At 57.7% G+C, this 21,099-nt stretch overlaps 2 protein-coding genes across 3 annotated transcripts; both read right to left on the bottom strand.

Moving 5' to 3' along the window:
• Positions 1-2,696: 2,696 nt before the first annotated feature.
• FDXR (ferredoxin reductase) lies at positions 2,697-12,629 on the bottom strand. 2 transcript variants are annotated; one of them, XM_059828036.1, is made up of 12 exons: positions 12,584-12,629; positions 11,825-11,922; positions 10,538-10,633; positions 9,123-9,245; positions 8,437-8,550; positions 7,814-7,915; positions 6,366-6,473; positions 6,056-6,140; positions 5,201-5,400; positions 4,696-4,867; positions 4,047-4,220; positions 2,697-3,323 (listed from the first exon to the last, which is right to left on the bottom strand). In XM_059828036.1, exons 1-12 carry the CDS (start codon positions 12,627-12,629, stop codon positions 3,193-3,195), a joined length of 1,449 nt encoding a protein of 482 aa, XP_059684019.1. In that variant the 3' UTR covers positions 2,697-3,192. The 2 variants fall into 2 exon arrangements, with proteins under 2 accessions (XP_059684019.1, XP_059684020.1); XM_059828037.1 differs by lacking the exon at positions 12,584-12,629 and adding an exon at positions 12,015-12,045.
• Positions 12,630-15,366: 2,737 nt separating this feature from the next.
• On the bottom strand, positions 15,367-20,896 carry FADS6 (fatty acid desaturase 6). The gene is made up of 6 exons (XM_059828161.1): positions 20,436-20,896; positions 19,501-19,667; positions 18,741-18,921; positions 17,694-17,881; positions 16,989-17,168; positions 15,367-15,964 (listed from the first exon to the last, which is right to left on the bottom strand). The coding sequence occupies exons 1-6, from the start codon at positions 20,794-20,796 to the stop codon at positions 15,815-15,817; spliced, it is 1,227 nt and encodes a 408-aa protein (XP_059684144.1). The 5' UTR covers positions 20,797-20,896; the 3' UTR covers positions 15,367-15,814.
• Positions 20,897-21,099: the final 203 nt, after the last annotated feature.

The following is a 21,099-nucleotide window of genomic DNA, read 5'->3' as shown; positions in this document are numbered from 1 at the left end:
TCCCTTATTCCAGAGCACAGGTAACCTCCTGCTTCACGGGCTCTAAATGCTTATTTGAAAAGGCCAAGTTCAGCAAGCAGCCTATTAGCAAGTCCAGCAAGAGCCTCTGCACTTGTCTCTCAGGTATAATTGCAAAATGCAGCATCAACAGGAGCTTCTGGGGTGTCCCAGATCTGTTTCTTCCCTGGAGTACTCCAAGCTGCCCGGCAGCCCATGCAAGGCAGAGCAGAGTTAGCCTGCACAGCTCTGCAGACCAGGGAAACTGAGGCAGAGTAGCACAAAGCAGCAGTGGGAGGTTGCAACGACCCAACCGAACAGCACTTACTGTGCAACCACCCCACACCGTGATGGGCTCTCTCTGCTCCGTATCCAGCCTGGCAGCCTTTGGGAGCGGCACATCAGACACCAAGGGAAGTGGCATGAGGAGCTGGGGGAAGGGAACCGCGCAGCCTTGCCTGCCTGGTCTCGAGGCCATCCCTCACCAGACGTTGATCTCCACCAGCTTTGTGCAGTCTCATTAAAACTAAGCTAAGCCATAACTCATTGGAGCAGGGAAGTCCACGTTAAGAGCTGGAAGCGACAACTTTCAGCTTTTCAGGCCTCCTTCCAACAGCAGACGGGTGTCACTCACGGCATCGTCTTCCCAGCTCCTTATCCGCTGCGGAAAATGGCTTTGGAGCTGCTCCTCTGGCTGCTCGGGAGCGTGGAGGGCGAGAGGGTGGCTGCCCAGCGAGATTGCCCCTTTGCCCCTCGAACCACTGCGTTGGGGACATACCTGAAGCAAACACCCACAAGGTTAATGGTGCCTAAAAGCAGCACCCAAATGTGAGCAGGAACCTGCGAGGGCCCCCCAGCCCGCTCAGAGCCCAGGCAGGCAGCTGGGGGGGGTGCAGGCAGCAACAGAGCCGGGTCACCCCCCCAGCCCCAGGGGTGCCGGGTCACCCCTCCTTCCCCGCTCTCCTCCCCGGTACCGGCCTCCCAGCACCACCTAACAACACGGTGACTGGGGATAAGGACCTTCACGGGGAAGCTGGACACATCTGGTCCCCAGAAGGATGAAGGGCACGGACAGCGATGGGGAGGCAAGAGGCAGCAGGACACCCAGCTGGGGCTTGGGGATGCAGGCAGCAAAGGAAGGGGGAGCTGGAGGTACGTAATCGTAATCATAGTGATCCCTCCTCTGCCCATGAGGCTCAGTCCTCCACCCCTGCCCTTTGCCAACCTTGATCATCCCATGGCTTTCCTGCAGCCTGGCATTAACCCCAGGGCCTTGGCCAGGTTCTGGGTTGAGCAAGGACACTGGGCTCAGAAAAAGACAGACACTCCCCTTAATCTGTTGTCACAGCCCAAAAACTACCCTGAAGCATCACCAGTTTGGGAACAGCTGTTTGCTGTACGCAGCGCAAGCACCATGGCCTTATCACGGCTACAAAAGCACCCTGACATCAACATTCAAGGAAACCCCGGGGAAGAGCCAGCCCATCACTTCCCGATACCTGCAGATTTGATGCTGCCACAACAACCACTTCACTGTCACGTTTCTGGCTGGGCTATCTACTGAAACGGCGGCTCCCCGCCCCAAGCGCAGCCCCCTCGCCTCCACAGCCCCCTTTCCAAAGCACTTATTCGCCTCCAAACCCAGAGCTGATGTAATCTCCCGCTCAAGAGTTCAGCATTAGGACTGCATCAGCCGCGAGACGTAACGAGAGCCACATCACACAAGCAGCTGTTCGACAAAAGCTTTATTGCTCGTTTGCGTACGAGTTCCCAGTATCACATTTCCTGAGTTTCTTAATGAGCTTGCAAATGAGATTTAAATAGAAAAGGAAGGGGGGAAAAAAAGGGAAAAAAGAGAAAAGCCACCGATCTTCCTTCCCTAAGGCTGGACCAGAGATGAGGTGGGAGTAAAGTGCCCAGTGGGCAAGCCCTCTACCATGGGAGAGGGCTCAGCAGAGATGGAGGTTGTGCATGGACCCGAGACAAACCCCCGCCGGCTGCCCTGGCTCGATTTACCCTCTGCCTCCATCACGGAGCCTAATTTGTTTCTAACACACAGCCACCAGCAACTGCCATTGTCACCATTTACACAGGTCAGAGAAGAGCGGTTGCAATCCTGCAGCGCTCCCGTGGGGAGTAAGGGGGGGTCGGGGACAGCGTGGGTAGCAGGACGGCCAGGGGAGGGAGGCCACGCTGATGCGGCCCCCGCGCCACGGATAAAGAGGAGATTATGGCTCATGGCTTGTAATCTGGCTTAAAACCTGTCACCGTCACCATAGTCAATTTGGGCTAAGAGAAGCATTTAATAAGCTTCAAAACACACAGGCCAAAAAAAAAAAAACCCCACCAGTGAATGAAGTGAAAGGGCTCAAGGCATTGGTTGCACCAGCCAGCGCTGGCAGGTACCAACAAACACAGGATCCCTCATAATCCGGAACAAGGCAATTACACGCTTGTTATCCCGATCCACCCCACAAGCTAGAACCCAGGCTCTGCCAGGGTCTAACTGTGGGAGGCAGAAAGCAAATTAATGCCCTTGTCTGTTTGTTTAGAGCTCACAACAAGCGGAGAGCAAACGGTCCCTCCCTGCGCGAGAGGAGCTGCCTTGCCTTGGGACATGTCGCAGGAGACATGGCACACGGCTGGCTGCTCCAGGATTAAGGCAGTCACAGACAAAGAAGCCAGACTCAAGCAGCAGGTCCAATTTAGCCTTCCTGGAAGGGTTTATTTAAAAAACAATTATTATTAAGAGAAGCCTGCTTGGGCACGAATGACAAGGTAACGAAGCCATTTGGCTTGAGGTTTGAAGGGGAGGCAGCAAGACACAAGGAAGTTTCTCTATGCCACTTGCCATGGGGAAAGCGCCTGGCCAGGACTCCTGCCGGGTGCCCATCTCCCCTCCCCTGTGCCAGCCGACTTGTTAATACTCGAAGGACCCGAGTGACAAGAATCGCCCCAGGAGCAGCAGCTGGCTGCAGAGATGCAGGGCCAGCCAGCAGCCTCAGATGTTTTGAAACGTTTACTTTAGGAACGCAGAGTTCATTGTTACTAGAGAGCCTCAAGTGTCACACACCTCCCCAGAGTGGCCACTAGCCCTGGGCACAAGCCCTGCGCTCCCGGGTCCTGCCCGTAACCCACTGGTGTGCCCCAGGACAGTACCGGCTGGACCAGTGCCACATTCCCATTGCTGCTGCTTTAGTGACCGATCAACTGCAGCATCTCCTGAGGATCCACTATCTTCTCCCGGGGTTTGCCAGCAGCTTTGCCTCTTGCCACTTCAGCAGCATCTATCTTCTCCCAGTCCGAGAAGGAAACAGGACGGACCCCTGGGGTGATGGCGAGAGACAGGAGAGAGAAGTTAACCAAGGAAAAATGAGTTCAGCCTCACCTCCCCGTTAGCAGGGACCTGATGTGCCAGCAAACCCTGCCCTTTTCCGACACGGCGTCAGACTTCAGCCTCACAAAGGAATAATAATTTCTAACACCGCAAGGAGAGGGATGGCAGGTTCCAGTCGGCTCGGATCAGTCAGACCTTTGCGAGCCATAACAACGGCAAGCACAGCACCACCTTAGGGGACAAAACACTTCCAGTTCACTGTTAGACCTCAGTCAGTTAAAAGGCAAAACACACACACGCTTTAATTGAATGCCTTTAAACACAGCAACAGCAAATTACTCTCTTGGGCGTTTTAATCTTTCCCCCAACTTGCCTGGAAGGATTGCTAGGAAAACCACTCAAGAGCAATAGCTCGCTGTCTTGGCGGCTGACAGCGACATTTTACCCAAGGTCTGTGCTGTTTTTAATAGCCCTTCCCAGAAAGTGGTCATTAACCTTAGCAATGACACCAAGTTTGAGGGAATTTAAGGCCTGTTCTCCCTGGGCTTTGGAGCAATGAAACAGCAGCAAGACACGTTTCCTTGGTTCGGACTCCACTCCCAGAAGTGGCTCACGGGACTTGCTGCCCCAGGATACCCTGATCCAGGAGGAGTTTGACTGCATCATACCTTCATGTTCACTGCTACAGCAGCTCACAGCCCCTGCTACTGACCTCGGCTGCGCAGGATGCTCTCCACAGCCCCAAAGCCTTCTCTGGAGGCGGACACATCCAGCACGCCCACCTGGAGATCCTCCAGCACAGACTGGGCAGTGTCAAAGCTGTCGTTCATGGTGGTGATGATCACGCCCGTAGGTCCTCTCTTCACCCACCCGCTGCAGTACAGACCTGCACGGGCACACAGGGCAGCCAGGCTCAGTCCAGCACGTGGCTGTGGACCTCCTGGCTGCCAGTCCTTGCCCTGTCCCTGGGTGTCACATCAAGCTGCAGGCAGTGAAGAATCCACACCTGTGGTGGGCACAGAGTGCGGCCCTTCAACGGTGCTGTCACAGGAATTTGTACCTGCAGACTGGCACTAAGCAGCTGTATGGGCTATATCGCCTGTAACAGACTCCAGGGCCCAGTAAACCACCAGAACCTTCAGCGCTGTTTGCTGCAAAACCAGACACTACTAACACGAGCTGAGCATGGGCCAGGTCTTAATGCCTGACAGGGGTAGCTCATTTCCTCAGTTCCCACTCTCCAACTGAGGTGTGTGACCGCCTTGTATCAGTGCCCTTGGTGGACGGAGCGTCCCATCCCAAAGCCCCCAACCCACCAGCTGCGCTTGACATGTCCCACGCATCCCCCTGCGGATACAGACCTGGGACACCCTCCACTCTGCCCGAGCTGTTGGGGATAACACCACGCTGGGTGTCGAAGGGTACCCCTGGGTCCAGGGGCAGGCTCCGGTAGCCAATGCTGCTGAGCACCAGCCCGCACTCCAGCTCCTCCATGTCTCCAGTGGGGACGGCTTTGGCAGAGTCACCCGAGCCCTGAGAGAGGGAGGAAGAGGCTGCTGACCACCAGACAGTCACCAGATGCAGAGCAGCAGCTTCCTCCAGTCCCCTGTGGCACCCTTGGTCCCCGGGTATTTGCTAAAGGCCTTTCTACAGCAGTAGCAGCGTGGAAAGAGCTCGCTTTAGATGGGGAAGGGCTCTTGCTGGTGGTACTGGCTTCCCCGAGAGCCTGCCAGCGGCCACTCCAACCAGCCAGGGAACACAAAGCAGTCTTTGGAGAGATTCCCAAGGGCTGCAGGGATGCGGCAGTGTCCTGCTCCATCCCTGCAGCCCTGCTAGCACCATACCAGCCCCCTCCCAAGCTTGTACCTCCAGGCGGGTCAGGGCCATGCGGACACCCCTCGCCCGCCTCCCGTCAGCAGTGGGCAGCACCTCCTGGGGGCTGCGCTGGAACTTCAGCCCCCACTCCCGGGGGGCTGATGCCTGCACCTCCATCGTCTTGTCCCCAGGCTTCTCCAGGGCTGTTTTGATCATCAGCTCAGTCAGTCGCTTCCTGGGCCTGGGGGCATCTAGGAAGAAACAGAGAGCTTCAGGACAGGAACCTCAGTAAAAGCCCCTCCGGACACAGCACATAGCCGAGGTCACGTCAAGGCAGTTTCAGTGGTATGTGAGCGTCCATTTGGAGTTTGTCATGCCAATGGCAGTCTGACGCCTTTGAGATGACAAACTGCAAGTCAAAGCAACCAGGAGAGTTCCTGAGGCTTGAGGCCAGTGGGACACACAAATCAAAGCCTGTGATTTTGCTGTCTTGCTGGTGCTCGGAGGCAGCAGCCTGTGGAGAAGAGCAAGTCTCTGGACACCCTTGAACTCTGTGCTTTCTTTTCAGCTCTGCAGGAAGCTTTTAAATCAACAGCCTTGGGATCTCTCCTGCAAGGTTCCCTCAGCCCTCCCGTATCTCCTGCCCTCATCACTCAGAGAGTAAGCATCACTGCCAGGTAGCAAAGTGGCTGCACAAACTGAGAAACAGGCTGTTCCCTTGTCTTTGTGTCCTCCTAGCACTCTGAGGACGAGCCATATCATGGTCACCTGGCTCTCACACGCCATGCATTAAGCACAGGGCAAAGAGTTTCTCTGATGCACATTCTGAGCATCTTCAGATCACTCCTGGATGCTTGCCTGTCAAGGTGAGCCCCTGTCTGGAGGAACATGGCACATTTCCCTCACCTTTGATAGCATTTTCGAGGCCTGTGAAGTCAGCAGGGTTCAGGACAGGTCTGACACCAGGCAGGTTTATCATCTCCCGCAGCTCCTGGGAATTGCAGGCAGGAAGATGTTACCTCCAGCGCAGAGATGTTGTCCAACAGCCCTATGCCCTCTTCCCCCAGCAATCCAGGCTAGGAGCCAGCAAATGGGTGCAGGAAGGAGGACGCCTAGGTTCCCCACCCATCCCTAGACCACCTCTCCCCACCAGGGACGGGCAGCCTGAGGCTCAACGCTGGGAAACACAGCTGCCCTCCAGCACCCCCAGCCTTACCTTGATAGTGAAAGCAACTTGAAGAGGTCCCCTCCTCCCAACCAGCCAGACACGCTTCACCTTGCTGCAGGCGAGAGCTGCCAGGGAGCCGTCAGTGATGTCTGTCTTCTGCAAGACAGAGACAGGAGAGTGGGACGAGGGCAGATCTGGAGGGAGCTGGGGGGAAGGCACAGCTTCTGAAGGTGAAAAATCAGCAGAAAAGCAGGCTGCAGAGAGCCACCCGGGCAAGGCTGGAAAACAAGTCATCTCCCTTTGCACAGAGCTATTTGCACAGCTGGTCCCTCATCACTAAATGTACTTTCCAAGGCCATAGCACACTAGAGGTAACGAGCCAGCACCCCATGAGATTGTCTCGGGGGATCCACCCAGGCAGGTTAACCTTGGGGCTAACAGAGCAAAACCTTCCAGTGGTCTCAATTTTGGGGTACCTGCAGATGCTGTTGGGTGACTTCCCAGTTCAGGAGATACAGGCACTTGGACGAGACCCACTGCAAACCACAGCTCAAATCACTGCCTGCCTGCCCCAGGCAGCTCCAAGCACAAACACAAGCATCGCCAGGGCTCAACCGATGGCTGGTATCTTGCAGCAACCCCACGCTCTGCTTCAATTCTACGCGTGTATCTAGATCGCAAGAAGATCTTTTCCAGAGAAGACACTTTGGGAGGGACACCAGGTAACCAGGATAAACCATCCAGACCAATATCCTTAACAGGACACTGCCTGCACACCCTGGAATTCATTTTCAGTGCCATGTCCTTCGCAGCACTGCTTCCCAGCTGGCTTTAGCCACTGGTTGGCAGTGCCTCCAGTTTGGGGGTTTTTTTAATTTAATTTAGATATGAATAGAGTAAGTTGTTGCACAGCTGTAACAAACCTCGTGGCATTTCTCCAGGATGGAGAGCCTTTGCTGCCAACATCTGGGGCAGCAGCTGTACAGAGCAGCTGGTGCACACCAGGTCCCAGCTGTCTATAGGGGAGCGCAGCAGAGGGAGGAGAGATCCACCAGCTCGGACCAGCCACCACTATGCCCAGTGCTACCAGCAGGAACCAGGCTGCTGCCCTCAGCTACAGCAGAAAAAAAAATCCCAACAGGAAAAGCTTTAGTTTGGTGGTGGAAAAGGCTGAGCAGCTCCTCCTTTGCTTCTCATAGGAAAGGAAGGGATAAAGCTCAATTGCCAACCTTTTAGATACCAGCAGCCCAGGAGGCAGCAGCAATCCAGAGAGCTCTGCAGCATTACCCAAGGCACGGCCTCAGCCTTGGATCACACCCTATGGACTGTGAACCCATATGGTGCACCCAAGGGGCAACAGCCTTCGCTGGGGAAAAATCCCAAAGACGGGAGAGTCTGAGGCTTTGCTGAGATGGGTGGAAACCAGCATCCACCCAGCAAGGAGACAATTTGAGCCCCAGGCTGCCTTCGCAGTGCGGGGCACCCTCGTGACTCACCCTGAGGAGATGCAGCGGGGACAGGAGGATCCGGGCAATATCCAGCGCCACATTGCCGTGACCCAGAATCAGCGCCGTCTCACAGCTCAGGTCAGGCTTCAGCTGTGGGGAAAGAAAGACCCAGCCATGAGCGAATCCAGCCAGCTTCCATGTTGTCCACCCCCTCAGAACCGTTCCCACCACCCGAATTCCCTTTCACCCCTCTTTTCCCCAAAAAGAGGTGGTGCAAACAGGGAAACTCCACACCAGCCTCCCCCCTGAGTGGACACAGCAACACAGCCACTCAGGTACCACAGCCGATCCCCCTCCCCCTCTTCCTGCGATGGCATCTCCGGGAGCAGGAGCTGTTTCAGCCAAAAAACCTCCTCAGGTCAAAGCAGAGCATCACACCCCCCAGGTTCCCATCTGGCCAGGCCAAAATATGCTGCCAACCTACAGAGCCAGCTAATCCGCTCTCACTGATGTGCAAATTGTTCACGTTTCTACCATCTAAGAAGGATTTAACAGGGTGCCTGCTAATCTTTTCCAATTGCAGGCCTTTCGGGACTTAATCAGGAGCTGAACGCCTGCATTGGGACGCAGGACGGGGGAGGAAGGGCAGGGAAACACACTGCTGTACTCACATCCCGGTTCTCGGGCAGTCCGTTGTACCAGCCCACGAACGCTCGGGCTGAATAAACGCCAGAGAGGTTCTCCCCTGGAATCCCTAGGACCCGGTTATCTTCAGCACCGTAACTCTGAGAAGGGACCAGACACAGTCAGAGATGTCACCGTGTGCAGGCTTTGATACCAAAACACAAATCTCCCCTTCCAGCTGCTGTCAGGGACCCTGCACGGCTGCCAACCCTTCCCGGGGGCTGGGATACTCAACGGAGGGGCTAAACACAGCCTGAGCACAGGGTCTTCAGCCATCCCATCCCCGTGGGCTCCAGAGCCAAACTTGACCTCCTTGGGCTGAGGCAGAGCACGACAAGCTGAGGACTGAACAGGAGGGACAAATCCATGTCAGGCTGAAACAGGTATTGGCCATCACAGGGAAGAGGTTCCTCAACCGCTGCCCCTTGCAGCAGGGTTTCAGAGACCTGCATTTGATGCCATGCTCTAGCACATGATCCCTGCAAGGCTTTGGACAAGACTCGTAGCATCTGAGCTGTCCCGAGGCTGAGGAGAGTTTATCACGGTAATAAGGCACCCAGAAATGCCTCACCCAAACCCTCTTCCCAAGATCCCAGTGGGGAATAACCCTGAACACCTTCCCTGTGACTTCCGGGGAGCTAAGGCAGCCTTGGCTCCAAGGTGCGGTACCCACCAACACCACGGCGTGGTAAGCCTGCTGCAGCTCTGCCACCGTGACGTCCCTCCCCACGGTGACGTTTCCGTAGTAGGCGCAGTGCTCCGAGCGCGCCGTCTGCGTGAAGGTGTTGATCACATTCTGCCGAGATCAAACAAGCACCACGGAGTTACGTGCAAGCCATAGTCAGGGCCAAGGTCTGCTGCTGACAGGAGGTCCCCGTTCCCATCCTCCCCAGCCTTGAGATGCTTCTCCCCCTCTCCGGGTCAGTTATTCTGAGACTCTTATCTAACAACAGCCACAGATAATTTACAGGGAGATAAGCACAGCTGTGACTTGGCGCTCTTCCCACCACCCTTTGCGGAAAGGAAAATCCATCTTTTACACCCGCCTGGGGAGGACAGGACCCTTTCAATACCTTCAGCCCCCTCTGAGTAAACCCCGCTGTAGGAGAAAACTTCCCAAAAGTGATGCTTGCAAGTGAGTCCCACCAGCAACCCCTTCCATCGAGGGTGCTGCCTGCCAGACCTCCTCTGCCAGCCCCTCCTCTCAACCCTTCCTGAAACCCACTTCTTCAAGAGAGGACGCAGGGCAGGATGGTGCCCAAAGCCTTTTCTTCTGAGCAATCAGGCTACACAACAAAACAACCACTTCCCTCCCCAGAGCTCCAGCCAGACTCAGCCTGGTAACAGCATAGATACCACCATACTGCAGAAGCTGCCCCAAACCCACATCCCTTATGTCTACTCCTCACCTCTCAACTCAAAGGGATCCAGGCATTTTGGTCTGATGATCTCCAGGGATTAGAGGAAACCATCGCAAGACATTACTGTGTCTGGATCTCCTGTGCCCTACCACTCCAACCACCTCCACCCCAGCTCAGACACAACAGATACCCCCAGGTACAACTCATGCCTACTGTAAGGCAAAGGAAAATGGTTGATTTCGAAGAGCTCCTTGGTTTAACTTCTCCTTGCCCAGATGTGCACCTACAGCCCATCTCCAACACCCCTAATAGCAGATCTGTGTGCTCCCAGGCACCCAGCATGGGTACGGACAGAGCAGAGGCAAACAGCAACTGCAGTGAGCGGGCAAGATCCTGCCGGCATAAAGTTTCCTGGTACAAAGAAACCCATCTGTGCCCCTTGGTCTTGCTCTAGGCCAGGCTCACTGGCACTGGGAGCAGCACTTCCCGTCAAAAGCCCCTGTTTTTCACCTGCTGTCCAGAGCCCTAATGCCAGACATCCCATATCACCTGGCTGTGGCCTTGCTGGGTCTCAGCATGGACAAGGAGGAGACTTAGACCTCTCCAGTGTGAAAGCCACACACCTCAGTGAGCCCTGAGGCACCATGATGGATGCCAACTGCCTGGCCTGCACCCACCACCACCATTGTGTTCAACCCCACGGGCGAGGCGCCGAGCCAGCACTAACCTTCACTTCAGGGTGGTCTGGGGCCACCCCAAAACGGACGAGCCCAAAGGGAACAGGCAGCTTCTCATAGATGTCCACTCGGGCCCCCCCATGGTGCTGCAGGAGAAGGAAGTCACGGTTGAGGGATGAGGACAGAAAGGGTACGTGAGCCCAGCAGCTCAGGAGGGACACGCATCGCTCGTCTGCTGCTGGCAGAAATACAGGGCAGGAAGGGAGGGTTGCACCAGGATCCCGAAGTCAGAAACACCCTCTTCAATGCACTTCCATGCACAGGATGATGCTGTACCTGTTACTGCCAGATCAGATCGCAAGGCGTAGCAGAGAACGTGACCCAAACCATCATCACGTACACCTCATGGGGGGCTCCATCCTCCTACCCACCGCACAGCCCCTCTTCCACACTAACCTGGTGGCTATCCACTACCTGGGGGGCTGACAAAAGGGCCCCCACACTGGCTGGGAAACACCCAGCACAGCACTCGGGGTGCTGGTGGACCCGCCGGGCCGCCTGCCAGCCCCTGGCAGAGGTGCCCATGCCCTGAGATCCCCCTGAGCTGAGTCACCTCAGGGTCGGAGCTTTAGACAGATGTTTTGCTGCAAGGCTTTTCTTATCTTTTATTTTGAGTCAGCCTCTTCCTGGAGATTAAACAGCCCTGAAATTTGTCCCTGAGGCTTAGTAACAGCTATTTTCCAACACTTACTGGAGACAACACAGCACAGTTTAATGATGGGGTTAAGCTGCTGCATCTCTGGTCGGTGCCAGCAGCCCAGTTCTGTTCTTGAGTCTCATTTCCCAACAGAGACGTGATCACCCATAGCACTAACGTTTACTGACACCAGGCAAAGGATGACCCATGTGCCTTAATTCAGCTAGGGGAGGAGGAGGCAGGAGAGCAGGTCCTCCACATTCCCTTTAACACATGGTTAACGTCATCCCTGTTGGGTGACAACAGCTCCGAGCGAGGCAGATCTCTGCTGCTTATTTGATTCTAGAAAAATCACTTGGGCTGAACTTGCAGCAACCTGGCCAGGCCTGCGTCTGGCGTAGGTGGCCCAGGGACAGGGCAGGGATGGGGGCAGCAGTGCCCACACCAGGCAAAGGGGGCCAGGAGGACTCTGTGGGGTCTGGGCTGCCCCAAGCAGCCCCCAATTACACAGACCTGTCTGGAGCAGGGCCGGGAGCCCACAAACCCACTCCCCAACCCCCTTACAGCCAGGCAGCATGGAGATACCTCCCTCAGCGGGCAGGTCCCTGCCCTCACCCGCGGCCAACTCCCACCCGGGTACCTTGAGGATGTGCTGAGCCGTGTAAAACCCCGCGGGCCCGCTGCCCACCACGCAGACACGAGGAGCCGGGACGGGCGAGGACAGCCACCGCTTGAAACCTGGAGGTGTGAAGAACAGAGAGGAGGTGAGGTCGCGTGAGGTGCTAACTCCCAGGCCCGGCCAGAGCCCTTCCCTCGAGCCCAGCACCGACCCAGAGGGGCTCGTCCCCCCGCGCCGGCCATCGCCTGCAGCGGGGCAGCGGAGGGAGGCCGGTGTTTATGTACCAGCCCCGCGGCGCGTCCCCCCAAAGAGGTTCGAGGCGGAAACACCTCGAAGTCAAGGCCAGCGGCCCCCGCGCTCCGCCAAGCCTGCGGCCTTGGCAGTTAACGGCCGGGCTGGGACGGTGGGGCCAGAGGGGCTCTCGGCTGCCCCGGAGAAGGGCACCAGGAAGCACCGTACCCCAGACGCCCCCGGCCCCACGCACCGGGGGGTCCCGGTCTCGGCCCGAGGAGCACGGCGGCCCGCCAGCACTCTCGCCCCAGAGCGCAGGGCACGGTCCCCCCCCGGGGCCCGCGTCCCTCACGCCCCCATTGCTGCAGCACGGGCCTGCCGGGCACGGCTCCCGGAGCCGCTCGGGCCCACAGCCCCAATTCTCCCGGTCCCAGTTCCCCCCACAGCCCTTCGGGCCCGCAGCCCCGGTTCCCCCCGGACCCCACGGGCCCGGGACACGGGCTCCCCCCCACCCGTTGCCCCGTGACGCCGCCAGGCCCCGCCCCTCACCGCCCGGGACGCCACCGCCCCTCCAGCACGCGCCGCCCGGTCCCATCCCAGCAGCCGCCGCTGCCGCTTGCCACCGCCGCTGCCCCACCCCTCCTCCCCGCCGACCAATCACGAGGCGGCAGAGAGCAACGCTTAGCATAACCCCGCCCTTACAGCGCGGCGTGGCCCCGCCCCCGCGCCGGCAGCCAATGGCGGCATGCGGTTGCCGGCAGGGCTGGCCGGAAACGAGCGGTACCATGGAGACGCGGGGAAGGAGAGGCCACCTTGAGGCCGCTCGCGCCGCCGCTCTCTATGGCGAGGCCTCCGCGGTACCCTGCCTGGGGCTCCCCGCATCAGCATCAGCATCATCCCTGCGGCTGCTAATTGCGCGCGCCCTTATTAATTACTCTTATTGCCAAGAGTGATTAACTGCCGAGGTCTCCCGGTGGAAAGCGAAGCCCAGACTGATTTTAACCATCCCCCTGCGCAACCGTCCACCCCTCGCCCGGAGAAACCCACAGCATCCTCCCGGAGAGGATAAAACTTTAGTGCCAGGGGCAGCAGGTGAATGCTGCTGCCAGAGCTCCCACCTCGGCCTCCCCCACGGTCCCTGTCTTATTGCCTCCTTAATCCCCATCACTCGGCTCATTTCAAAAGCAACTACTCACACCGCCCATGCAGGAGTACCCCATCTTGCTTCAGCCCCAGCACAATACACCGGGCAGGGAAATCAGGGGGCCCGGGAGACGTCTGAGGGTTGTACAGATGCCAGAGCATGCAGGCGAGCACTAACAGGGCTTTTTTAAAGCAATTAAGACCGAGAGGAGTTTATTGCTAGAAGCCGATTTTAATAAGGGTCGTAAAAACCCACAGGCTTTCTCGCACGGTCTTGAAAATTAGTTCACGGCTTTCCGCAAAGGCACGCTGAGAACGGCAGCTGGCCATATGCCTCCGTCTGCACCCGCTCCTTCGGGGTCTTTGCGGCGAGGACCAGGATTTCCGACAGCTTTAAAGCCCGTGCCTGTGCTCCAAGCCCCCAGCCTTAGCTCAACACAGCAATTACCAACCCATTGCAGATAAAGGCGAGGCTGGAAGCTCAGTTCCAAATATCAGCATCGATATCATCCGCAAAAAGAGTTGAGTTTAAATTTGGGGCATCACTCGAAGCAGAAATTTGGGGGGTTCTGAGAAAAATCTCCCTTTTCCCCACTAACCTCTGCTGTATCTGCCACTTCTGACAGGGAATAATCCACGTACTTCCCAAGTCACAAGTCATCTCCCGCTGGCTGAAGGACCTGCGAGAACTTGCCTTTAGATGGCACTGCGTTAAAAAATATCCATGAAATCCGGCTGAGAAAAGGGCTGCTGCTCCCACCAACGCTTAGAAACATTTTGGGACTGATCTCTTTGCAACGGGGAGGAGAAAGAGCATTTTGTGCCCACAATCGAGGACATGTGAGGCTGAGATTACCCCGTCCGAACTGAAAGTGCCGCTAACGCGCGCTCACCCCCCCTTGCTGGAGCCAGAAGCACCGTTAATTTGGCACATTTAGCATAATTTAGCTCTGACGCTCAATTGAGAAATTAATCATGGGGGCAGGAGGGCAGCTCTGGGTAGGGGCTCTGGCACCCCCCAGCCCCCGGTCACCCCCCTGGGAACACCCAGCCCATTTGGCCCAGCCACCCCCCCTGCAGACCCGGTGTAACCCACCCTCAAAGGGCAAGAATTTGCCCTTTGGATGTTTCCTAACGTCCTGGATCGATAAATCCACATGGGGCCGGTTAGAGGTGACACAGCAAGGCCACCAGCCCAGGATAAATCAGTAATTCCTTATTTCTGATGCCAAAGGGGTCACACTGGACGGATCCAGGGCCAGCTTTCCCCACCTCCAAGTCTGGATCTGCTACACAGGGACACGCCATGGCCATCCTGGCTCTGGCCCCACATCACAGCAGCCGCACAGGGACGCTTCTCCAGTGGGTGGGTTTGCGGATGTCCCCACACTTGGCAAAGAAGAATGGCGTACGTGATGGCCACGGGAGCGCAAACACCACGGGCTGCCCGCTGCAACCCTCACCCTGCCACGGGCCAGGACCAGGGCAGAGTATCCCTGTGCCTCAGGACACGTTTGCAATGTGGAACCTTACAAACCTCAGTTGTGGGGCTGGGGGGCTTTCAGCGCTAGTGGGGGGACAACATGAATCAGGGAGCAAAACCCCAGGCTCAGAGCAAAGACTCACAAAGCCCAGAGCCAGCACCGACTCCCACGCTGGTCCCAGGTGGGCTGGTTGCCTTTTTTGCTGCCAGCTCCCCACCATGACGCAGGGCTGGACTTTGGTCTCAGTCTTGCAGGTCTTGGACAGCAGAGCACCCCGGGAAAGACAGGGACATTGTCCCGGAGGGTGTTGGAACCGGCCACGTGAGCATCCCGCCCGCTGGCAGCGGCTCAGGGGGCTGAGTTCACCCTCCCTGGAGAGGGAAAGTCTCCCAAGCCCTGGAGACCTGCTTGCCTCCGGCAGGTGATTCTCCGGCTAAACTCTTGCAATAGCAACAACCAGGTCTGGGGTCACCTCCGGCACCCCAACGTGGATACACCACATAGGGCGAGGGTCTTTCTCCCAGCCCTGCCTCAGGCACTGTGGGATACCAGTATGGCTTGCTCCAGCAACAAAACCCAGAAATAAAGAAGAGCCACCTCAACGTGTTAAGGCTGAATTTGCCAAATCATTGTTCCTGGAAGGGACTAATTTACCCCAAAGTCAGGCAAAGCGCAGGCAGCAGTGACACAACCCCCTCCCCACGATCCACCCCTTCCCTGAGCCCCCGACCACACATCTGCAACTCCATCCTACAGACCCCAGCGGTTCTCAGCCGGGAACCGGCTCCGGAAGCCCCGGAGATGGTGCCACGTCCCCAGCAGCATCTCCCCTGGTCCTGCTGCCAGGAGGCTCCAGCCAGCAGATGAGGGTTTTCTCTCCCCAAGCGTGAAAGCAGAGTGGATAAAACTAAGCCCTGGCTGGAAATAATTTGGGGGGGACCGCCCTTTTCCATCCCTGGCATTGCACTGCCCGGCTCTCCTCCCGCGGTGGCTCCGTGCATCATTATCTAGCCAAAAGCAAGACATCGGGGAGAGATGTTTCCTACGCGATGGCTTTATGGAGGCATGTGTCTGTGTAGCCCCGATCCTGCTAAAACCATCCCTGCCACAAGTCCCCACGGGAAGCAGCCCCCCAAGTCCTGGGGCCCTGTCCTCACTGGATGCCCACCAGCTCCGTTATGGAGGGAGCGTGGACCATCAGCTCCTCGTATCTCTTCAGGAAGAGCTGGAGCCTGGAGGTGTAGGTGTCCTCGTTGTACGGCAGCTTCTTCTGCTTCAGGTACTGGGAGACGATGGGTTTGATCTGCAAAGGCAAAGGCAGAGTCACCTCCGTGCAGGATGTCCCAACATTTGTACAAGGTTCCCAACCTGAGGCATTGCTGAGTTCCCCTCAAGGTGCCCAGAAAACCCATCTCACATGCCCAAAACAGTGCTGGAGAAGGCAGCACCAGCTATAGAAACTTTGCCATGAAAATTAAGAGGAAAGTGGTTTCAGATTGCAACAGCACAGGGAGCTCACCCTGGCAAAGCGCCTTTACAGGGCTACAGATTAAGAGAGATGCCGTACGTAACGAGGCTTTTAATGAGGGCCAGCCACGCATGCTCATCACTTGCACCCATAGTTATCCCCACGTGCCCATACAGCTGGCTCAGCAGCGGGGCTGGAAGGCTGCCACCAGCTTAATTACCCCTTCCCTGCAACACACCTTCGCAGGAGGCAGGTCCTACCAGCCCTATGAGCTCAAGCAAAGGGCACAACCTGAAACCCACTGGTGCTCCCGCTCCCTCTGTTACTATTACTTAATTTTTCCCCGACTTGAGACTGAAAATAAGTGCACAGCATTAAATGAGTGGTGATCCCATGCTGAAGGCAGCGCAAGGACCTGCCTTGAGATCCCCTCGAGCTGGGGAAGAGCTTGGAGCCCACATTTTGAACACACCCCACACCTCAGAGCAACAAGTAGGGGCACGACCAAAATTATAGGAGGTTTGCCTGCATGCTGGCTGAAATGAATGCCAGATTGCGCAGCACTGGAGATGCTTTCCAAAGGGAAGAGTTGGGAGGATCCTGGATCGCTGGGAGGCTGTTGCAGGCTGGAATGGGGACCGGGGAAAGAGCAGGGAGTGGAAATGGGTGACAAACAGGAGTGGGGATGGAGGGAGGTGCGTGAGAGGCTCTTCCAAAGCAGCAAGAGGTCTTTAGCATGGGGGAAACAGCACAGAGAGGCTCAGCCCGAGGGGGCTTGCAGTGGTGTGGCAGGGATATGGATGGTCTTGTCCCCGTTTCATCTCCCAACATGCTCGTCCACCCCGCGGGGCCGTCTCACCTTCAGGCACATGTTGTCAGAGAGGCTGGGGAAGAGGTGATGCTCCACGTGGCAGCTGATGAGTGAGTGGCCAAAGGACCAGTCAAGCAGGGCGTTGCGGGGCAGGTTGAGGACGCCCAGGCTCATGAGATGGATCCGCTTGGGTTTCCGATCGGCCGCAAACATAGGGAGGCCGATGTGCTGTGGGAGAGGCAGGGTGGGGACCCGGTAGCACCCACCACCCCCCCGGCCCCTTCCCGGCAGAGCCAACCGCAGCTCCAGCCACGTGAGGGCACAAAGGTGCCAGCCAGGCTGAGCCACATTTTGGGGTTTGGTTGCCAACCCCAGAGCTGGGCTTGTCCCTAAAGTCACTCCATCCTGTGCTTGTCTGTCCACGGAGCCACCAAGGAGCACCCGAGCTCTGTCCCCCAATGCACCCACACTGAGCCACCAATCCTTCCCAATCCTGCAAGCCACTGCAGAGGACATCACCCTCCAGCCCTTTGCACCCATCTGACATTCTCCCAGGGCCACCACTTTCCACCCCAACACCACCAGCCTGATCCTCCCCATGACGACATCGGCATGAGGGAGGTGACAACCGAGACCGCTTGCCTTAAGCTGACAGAAGCCCCACCAGCAGCACCAGGGTTATGTCACCAGTGCTGGGTGGTGGCTGGCCTGTCTCCAGCACCATCGGGACACCTTGGAGCTTCAGGTCTCTACCTGGAATATGTTGACATGGATGTAGGGATGCGCCAGGAGGGAGCGTGTGAGCAGCATGCAGAGTAGGGCGGACCACGGCGACTGGAAGCCTGAGACGTGGAGCAGCAGCCAGTAATGGCAGTAAAGACCCAAAAACATGCAGCAGAGGGTCCGGAGAGCTGCTTTCCACTCCACGTTCCTCAATAAATCTGTGTGAGGAAGAAGAGGCAGCACATGGGCAAGGTGCTGATGCTTCCCCACCACTGCTGCTCCAGCGGCCAGGCTGCCCCGCATGCTGATAAACCTACAGCCCAGCCCCTCTCATTCTTCATCTCCCTTTCCCCATCCTCTAGGTTGGCCCAAACCCCCCAACCCTGCTGACCTGCTGGTTTTTGGGTCTGGGACCCTGAGCCCCCCCAGGGCAGTGGGGCAGAGGCTCCAGCTGTGCATCATCACACAGGGGTTTGGTTGCACCTTCATTTCTTACAACTTGCCAAGTCATTGTCTGCGTTTTTGGCATTGCCCAGAGCTTTGTGTTCAGCCGACGGGCCAGGCTTCCTCAGCCTCTTACTATTTTCTAGGCTCGTTTCCTGGCACCGTTATCTCCCCCAAGCCACTGCCTTGTCTGCCCAAGCTCATCGTGTCCTGACCCCTGTAGAACCCCACACCTCCACCTCACACACAGTCAGCAAAATCACTATGATGCTCCGACCGGCTAGAGACCTGCATGCAACACCGAGCCCTGCTGTGGCTGAGGGTCTGAATTATAGGAGAGCAAATCTGGGGCGCTTGAGGCTCATGATGGCTTTTGCCAGAGCTTTCGACACCCAACATAGGAAAATGTGAAGTGTTTTCTGAGCACCAGCAGCAAGGAGAGATGCAGCAGATATCTTCCCCGGAGCACATGCAGCATCACCTGCCTTCGCTGCAGCCCTGTGTCATGCCATGGGCTGGCATAGTTAATGTGATGCCTCCAGGCAAAGCAGGACCCCTTTGATGGGGTGAGACCTGGACAGTAACGAGCTCACCATACCCAACACACTGTCCCCAGGCAGCTGGGACACGTACCAAGAGCAACCAGAGGGGTTATGATGGGCACCGCGAGAGGCGCGATGAACATGTAGACATAGCGGTTCAGGAAAGGAAGCTTCCAGGTGCTGGAGTCCCCCAGGCCGATGACATTGGTGTAGCCATGGTGTATCTTCACGTGGTTGTAGGTGGCCTGCTCAGCTGTGAAAGCTGAGCAGAGCTGGGAGGGAAGAGAAAGGAGAGGCGATGACTACAGCCATGGCACCAGCGTTGGGCACCGCCTGGCTTGGACTTGCAGGAGAAGTACCCAGGGGAGATGCTCTGCACCCAGGGAGATGCACTGCATCCAGGGAAGATGCTCTTCACCCAGGAAGAGGCACCCAGGGAAGATGTTCTGCACTCCACAGGCTCCAAACCGGCCTGGAAATGGACTTCTTAAGAGTTAAGCACTGGAAACCATTCCCACCATTCCCCACAATGCACTATCCTGCTCTACAGCCCTGCAGCCCAGGGGACCGACACAAAACCCCACAGCCCAGCACACCACAGGGGCCATCCCCATCTGGGGGCTCACCCCCCACCCCGCTGCCTCCAGGCAAAGTCCCGCAACCAGGTATGTTCCTGGTGCTCCCTGATGTAGTATCACTTTTCATTTAACTCCCCTGGACTGGACATGGATGAGGAAGAGTTTGGATCCGTCTTGTTCTCCAGTGGCTGTTCCTGAAGGGCTTGGGGTACTGGAAAGGTGCTGATGGGGCTCTTGGGGGGGCTGTCACCTGAACCCCCCAGCCCTGCTCACCTCGATGAAGAAGACGGCCCACACTTTACCCCAGGACTTGGACTCGGTCAAGGCATTGTGGCTGGCCAGATGGCTGCCCTTCACGGTCAAGGTGTGATGCACCACGCCGAGGGTGAGGACACCCACCAGGAAAGGGATGGCCTGGGCTGACCGCAAGCACAGGAATCCTACGGAGAAACCAGCCGGGCAGGAGCTCGTGCTCCTCCTCGCCTCCCTCTGCTTGCAGCCAGGCTGGAGGTGTTGCTACAGCCAAACGTGCCAGCCTCTGCCCTAAACCTGTTTTTCAGACGTAGTTACAGATATTTAAACTGCCCAAGCTGGAAAACTTCCCTCCGCACCGCCCTGCATGGCCAGACCAGCCACACTCGCTGTTGTGCTGAAGGTTTCCCAATTTGATCCGCAATGGCACCAGGCACTGCTGGTGCCAGGTCCCATCGCCCAGCTCTGGCTGGGATCCCGCTGGTGACAAACACGACCCTGTCAGGATTTCAGCATCCCCAGGAGTTCAAAAGCTAGAGAAGGCACCAGCTGCAGCTTTCCAACCGCGCTGTTGGAGCCCTGCGCTCCACCGTGTCCCCCTGCACCTGCCACAGCCGGGGCCATTGTCACCAAAACCACCACGGTTTCCCTGCCCCATGGCAGGACGTGGATGGGACACACCACTCCCTGGCCTGCCCTGTACCCAGTCCCAGGCACTGTCCCCTCACCCCAGGCTGTACCCCGGTGCCACTGTCACCCGCTGCGAGTTTCCAGCGGGGTCAGGGTGCCCCGTGGCACGGGGTGAAGGGGTTATTGCAGCTTTGTTACAGGCTTAATAGGCTGCTAATAGGCTTCCAGCACAAATGAAGTTGTACTGGCAGCGGAAAAGCTACGAGCAGGAGGCGAGACCCCCTTGGGACCCCCAGCCACGGTCTGGAGGGGCTGAGTGGGGTTACCTGCTGGGAGCAGGAGGAAGCTGCAGGCTAGGATGCTGTTGTCCACGCCGTGCCGCTCCCACCAGCTGCTGCTCTTCACCACCTTCTGCACCAGCTCCGAGAGTTCGGCCATCAGGGCTTCCTCGCACCTCCCCAGCTCCTGCCCCGCTCGCTGCGAGGTCCCCCCAGGGTTGACATCCCCGTCACCCAGCGCTGGCTCTGGGTCCCAGCACTCTGCCATCACCTCCGTCCTGCTGCCGTAGGGAGCTGGCGTGCCCCGGGGCGGGGGGTCCCCTGTCCCCCTGAGCTGGGGGGTACCGCTGACCTCACCGTTGGCCCGCTGTCCCCTCTGCCTCGCCGGGTCCCCATCCTCCAGCGGCATCTCCCTGTCAAGCAGAGGCCACACAGGGTAGCACCCGCAGCACCCCAATCCACCACAGACAGGCTTCCCGGCTCCCGCTGCCGCCGAAGGACACGGGAAGGGCAGGGATGGAAAGAAATAAACAACCCGAGGAGGACGCAGCCAGCAGTGACGAGGGCAGAGCCACCCAGCCTCCCGCCCCGAGGACACCACGGCCACCACCCAGCCACTGCAGCCCCCTACTCACGCCAGCCCCGGCACCGTGGCTCTCCCGGAGTTGGCCGTTTCAGGGCAGCCGGCCAGCCCGTGCGGCACTGCACACCG

Source organism: Gavia stellata, chromosome 22, assembly GCF_030936135.1.
Source record: "Gavia stellata isolate bGavSte3 chromosome 22, bGavSte3.hap2, whole genome shotgun sequence".
NCBI lineage: Eukaryota > Metazoa > Chordata > Aves > Gaviiformes > Gaviidae > Gavia > Gavia stellata.
Note: the sequence above shows the minus strand (reverse complement) of the source record. Positions and strands in the feature narration are given on the sequence as shown.

Coding starts and splice junctions, on each gene's coding strand:
- FADS6 (XM_059828161.1), bottom strand. CDS start 20,796: ATGCCGCTGGAGGATGGGGACCCGGCGAGGCAGAGGGGACAGCGGGCC. Junction 17,882..18,740: donor AACCCCTCTGGTTGCTCTTG/GTACGTGTCCCA, acceptor TTCCTCACACAG/ATTTATTGAGGAACGTGGAG. Junction 15,965..16,988: donor CTGACAACATGTGCCTGAAG/GTGAGACGGCCC, acceptor TTGCCTTTGCAG/ATCAAACCCATCGTCTCCCA.
- FDXR (XM_059828036.1), bottom strand. CDS start 12,629: ATGGGACCGGGCGGCGCGTGCTGGAGGGGCGGTGGCGTCCCGGGCG. Junction 10,634..11,824: donor CGGCTCAGCACATCCTCAAG/GTACCCGGGTGG, acceptor CTTCTCCTGCAG/CACCATGGGGGGGCCCGAGT. Junction 8,551..9,122: donor CTTACCACGCCGTGGTGTTG/GTGGGTACCGCA, acceptor GTCCCTTCTCAG/AGTTACGGTGCTGAAGATAA.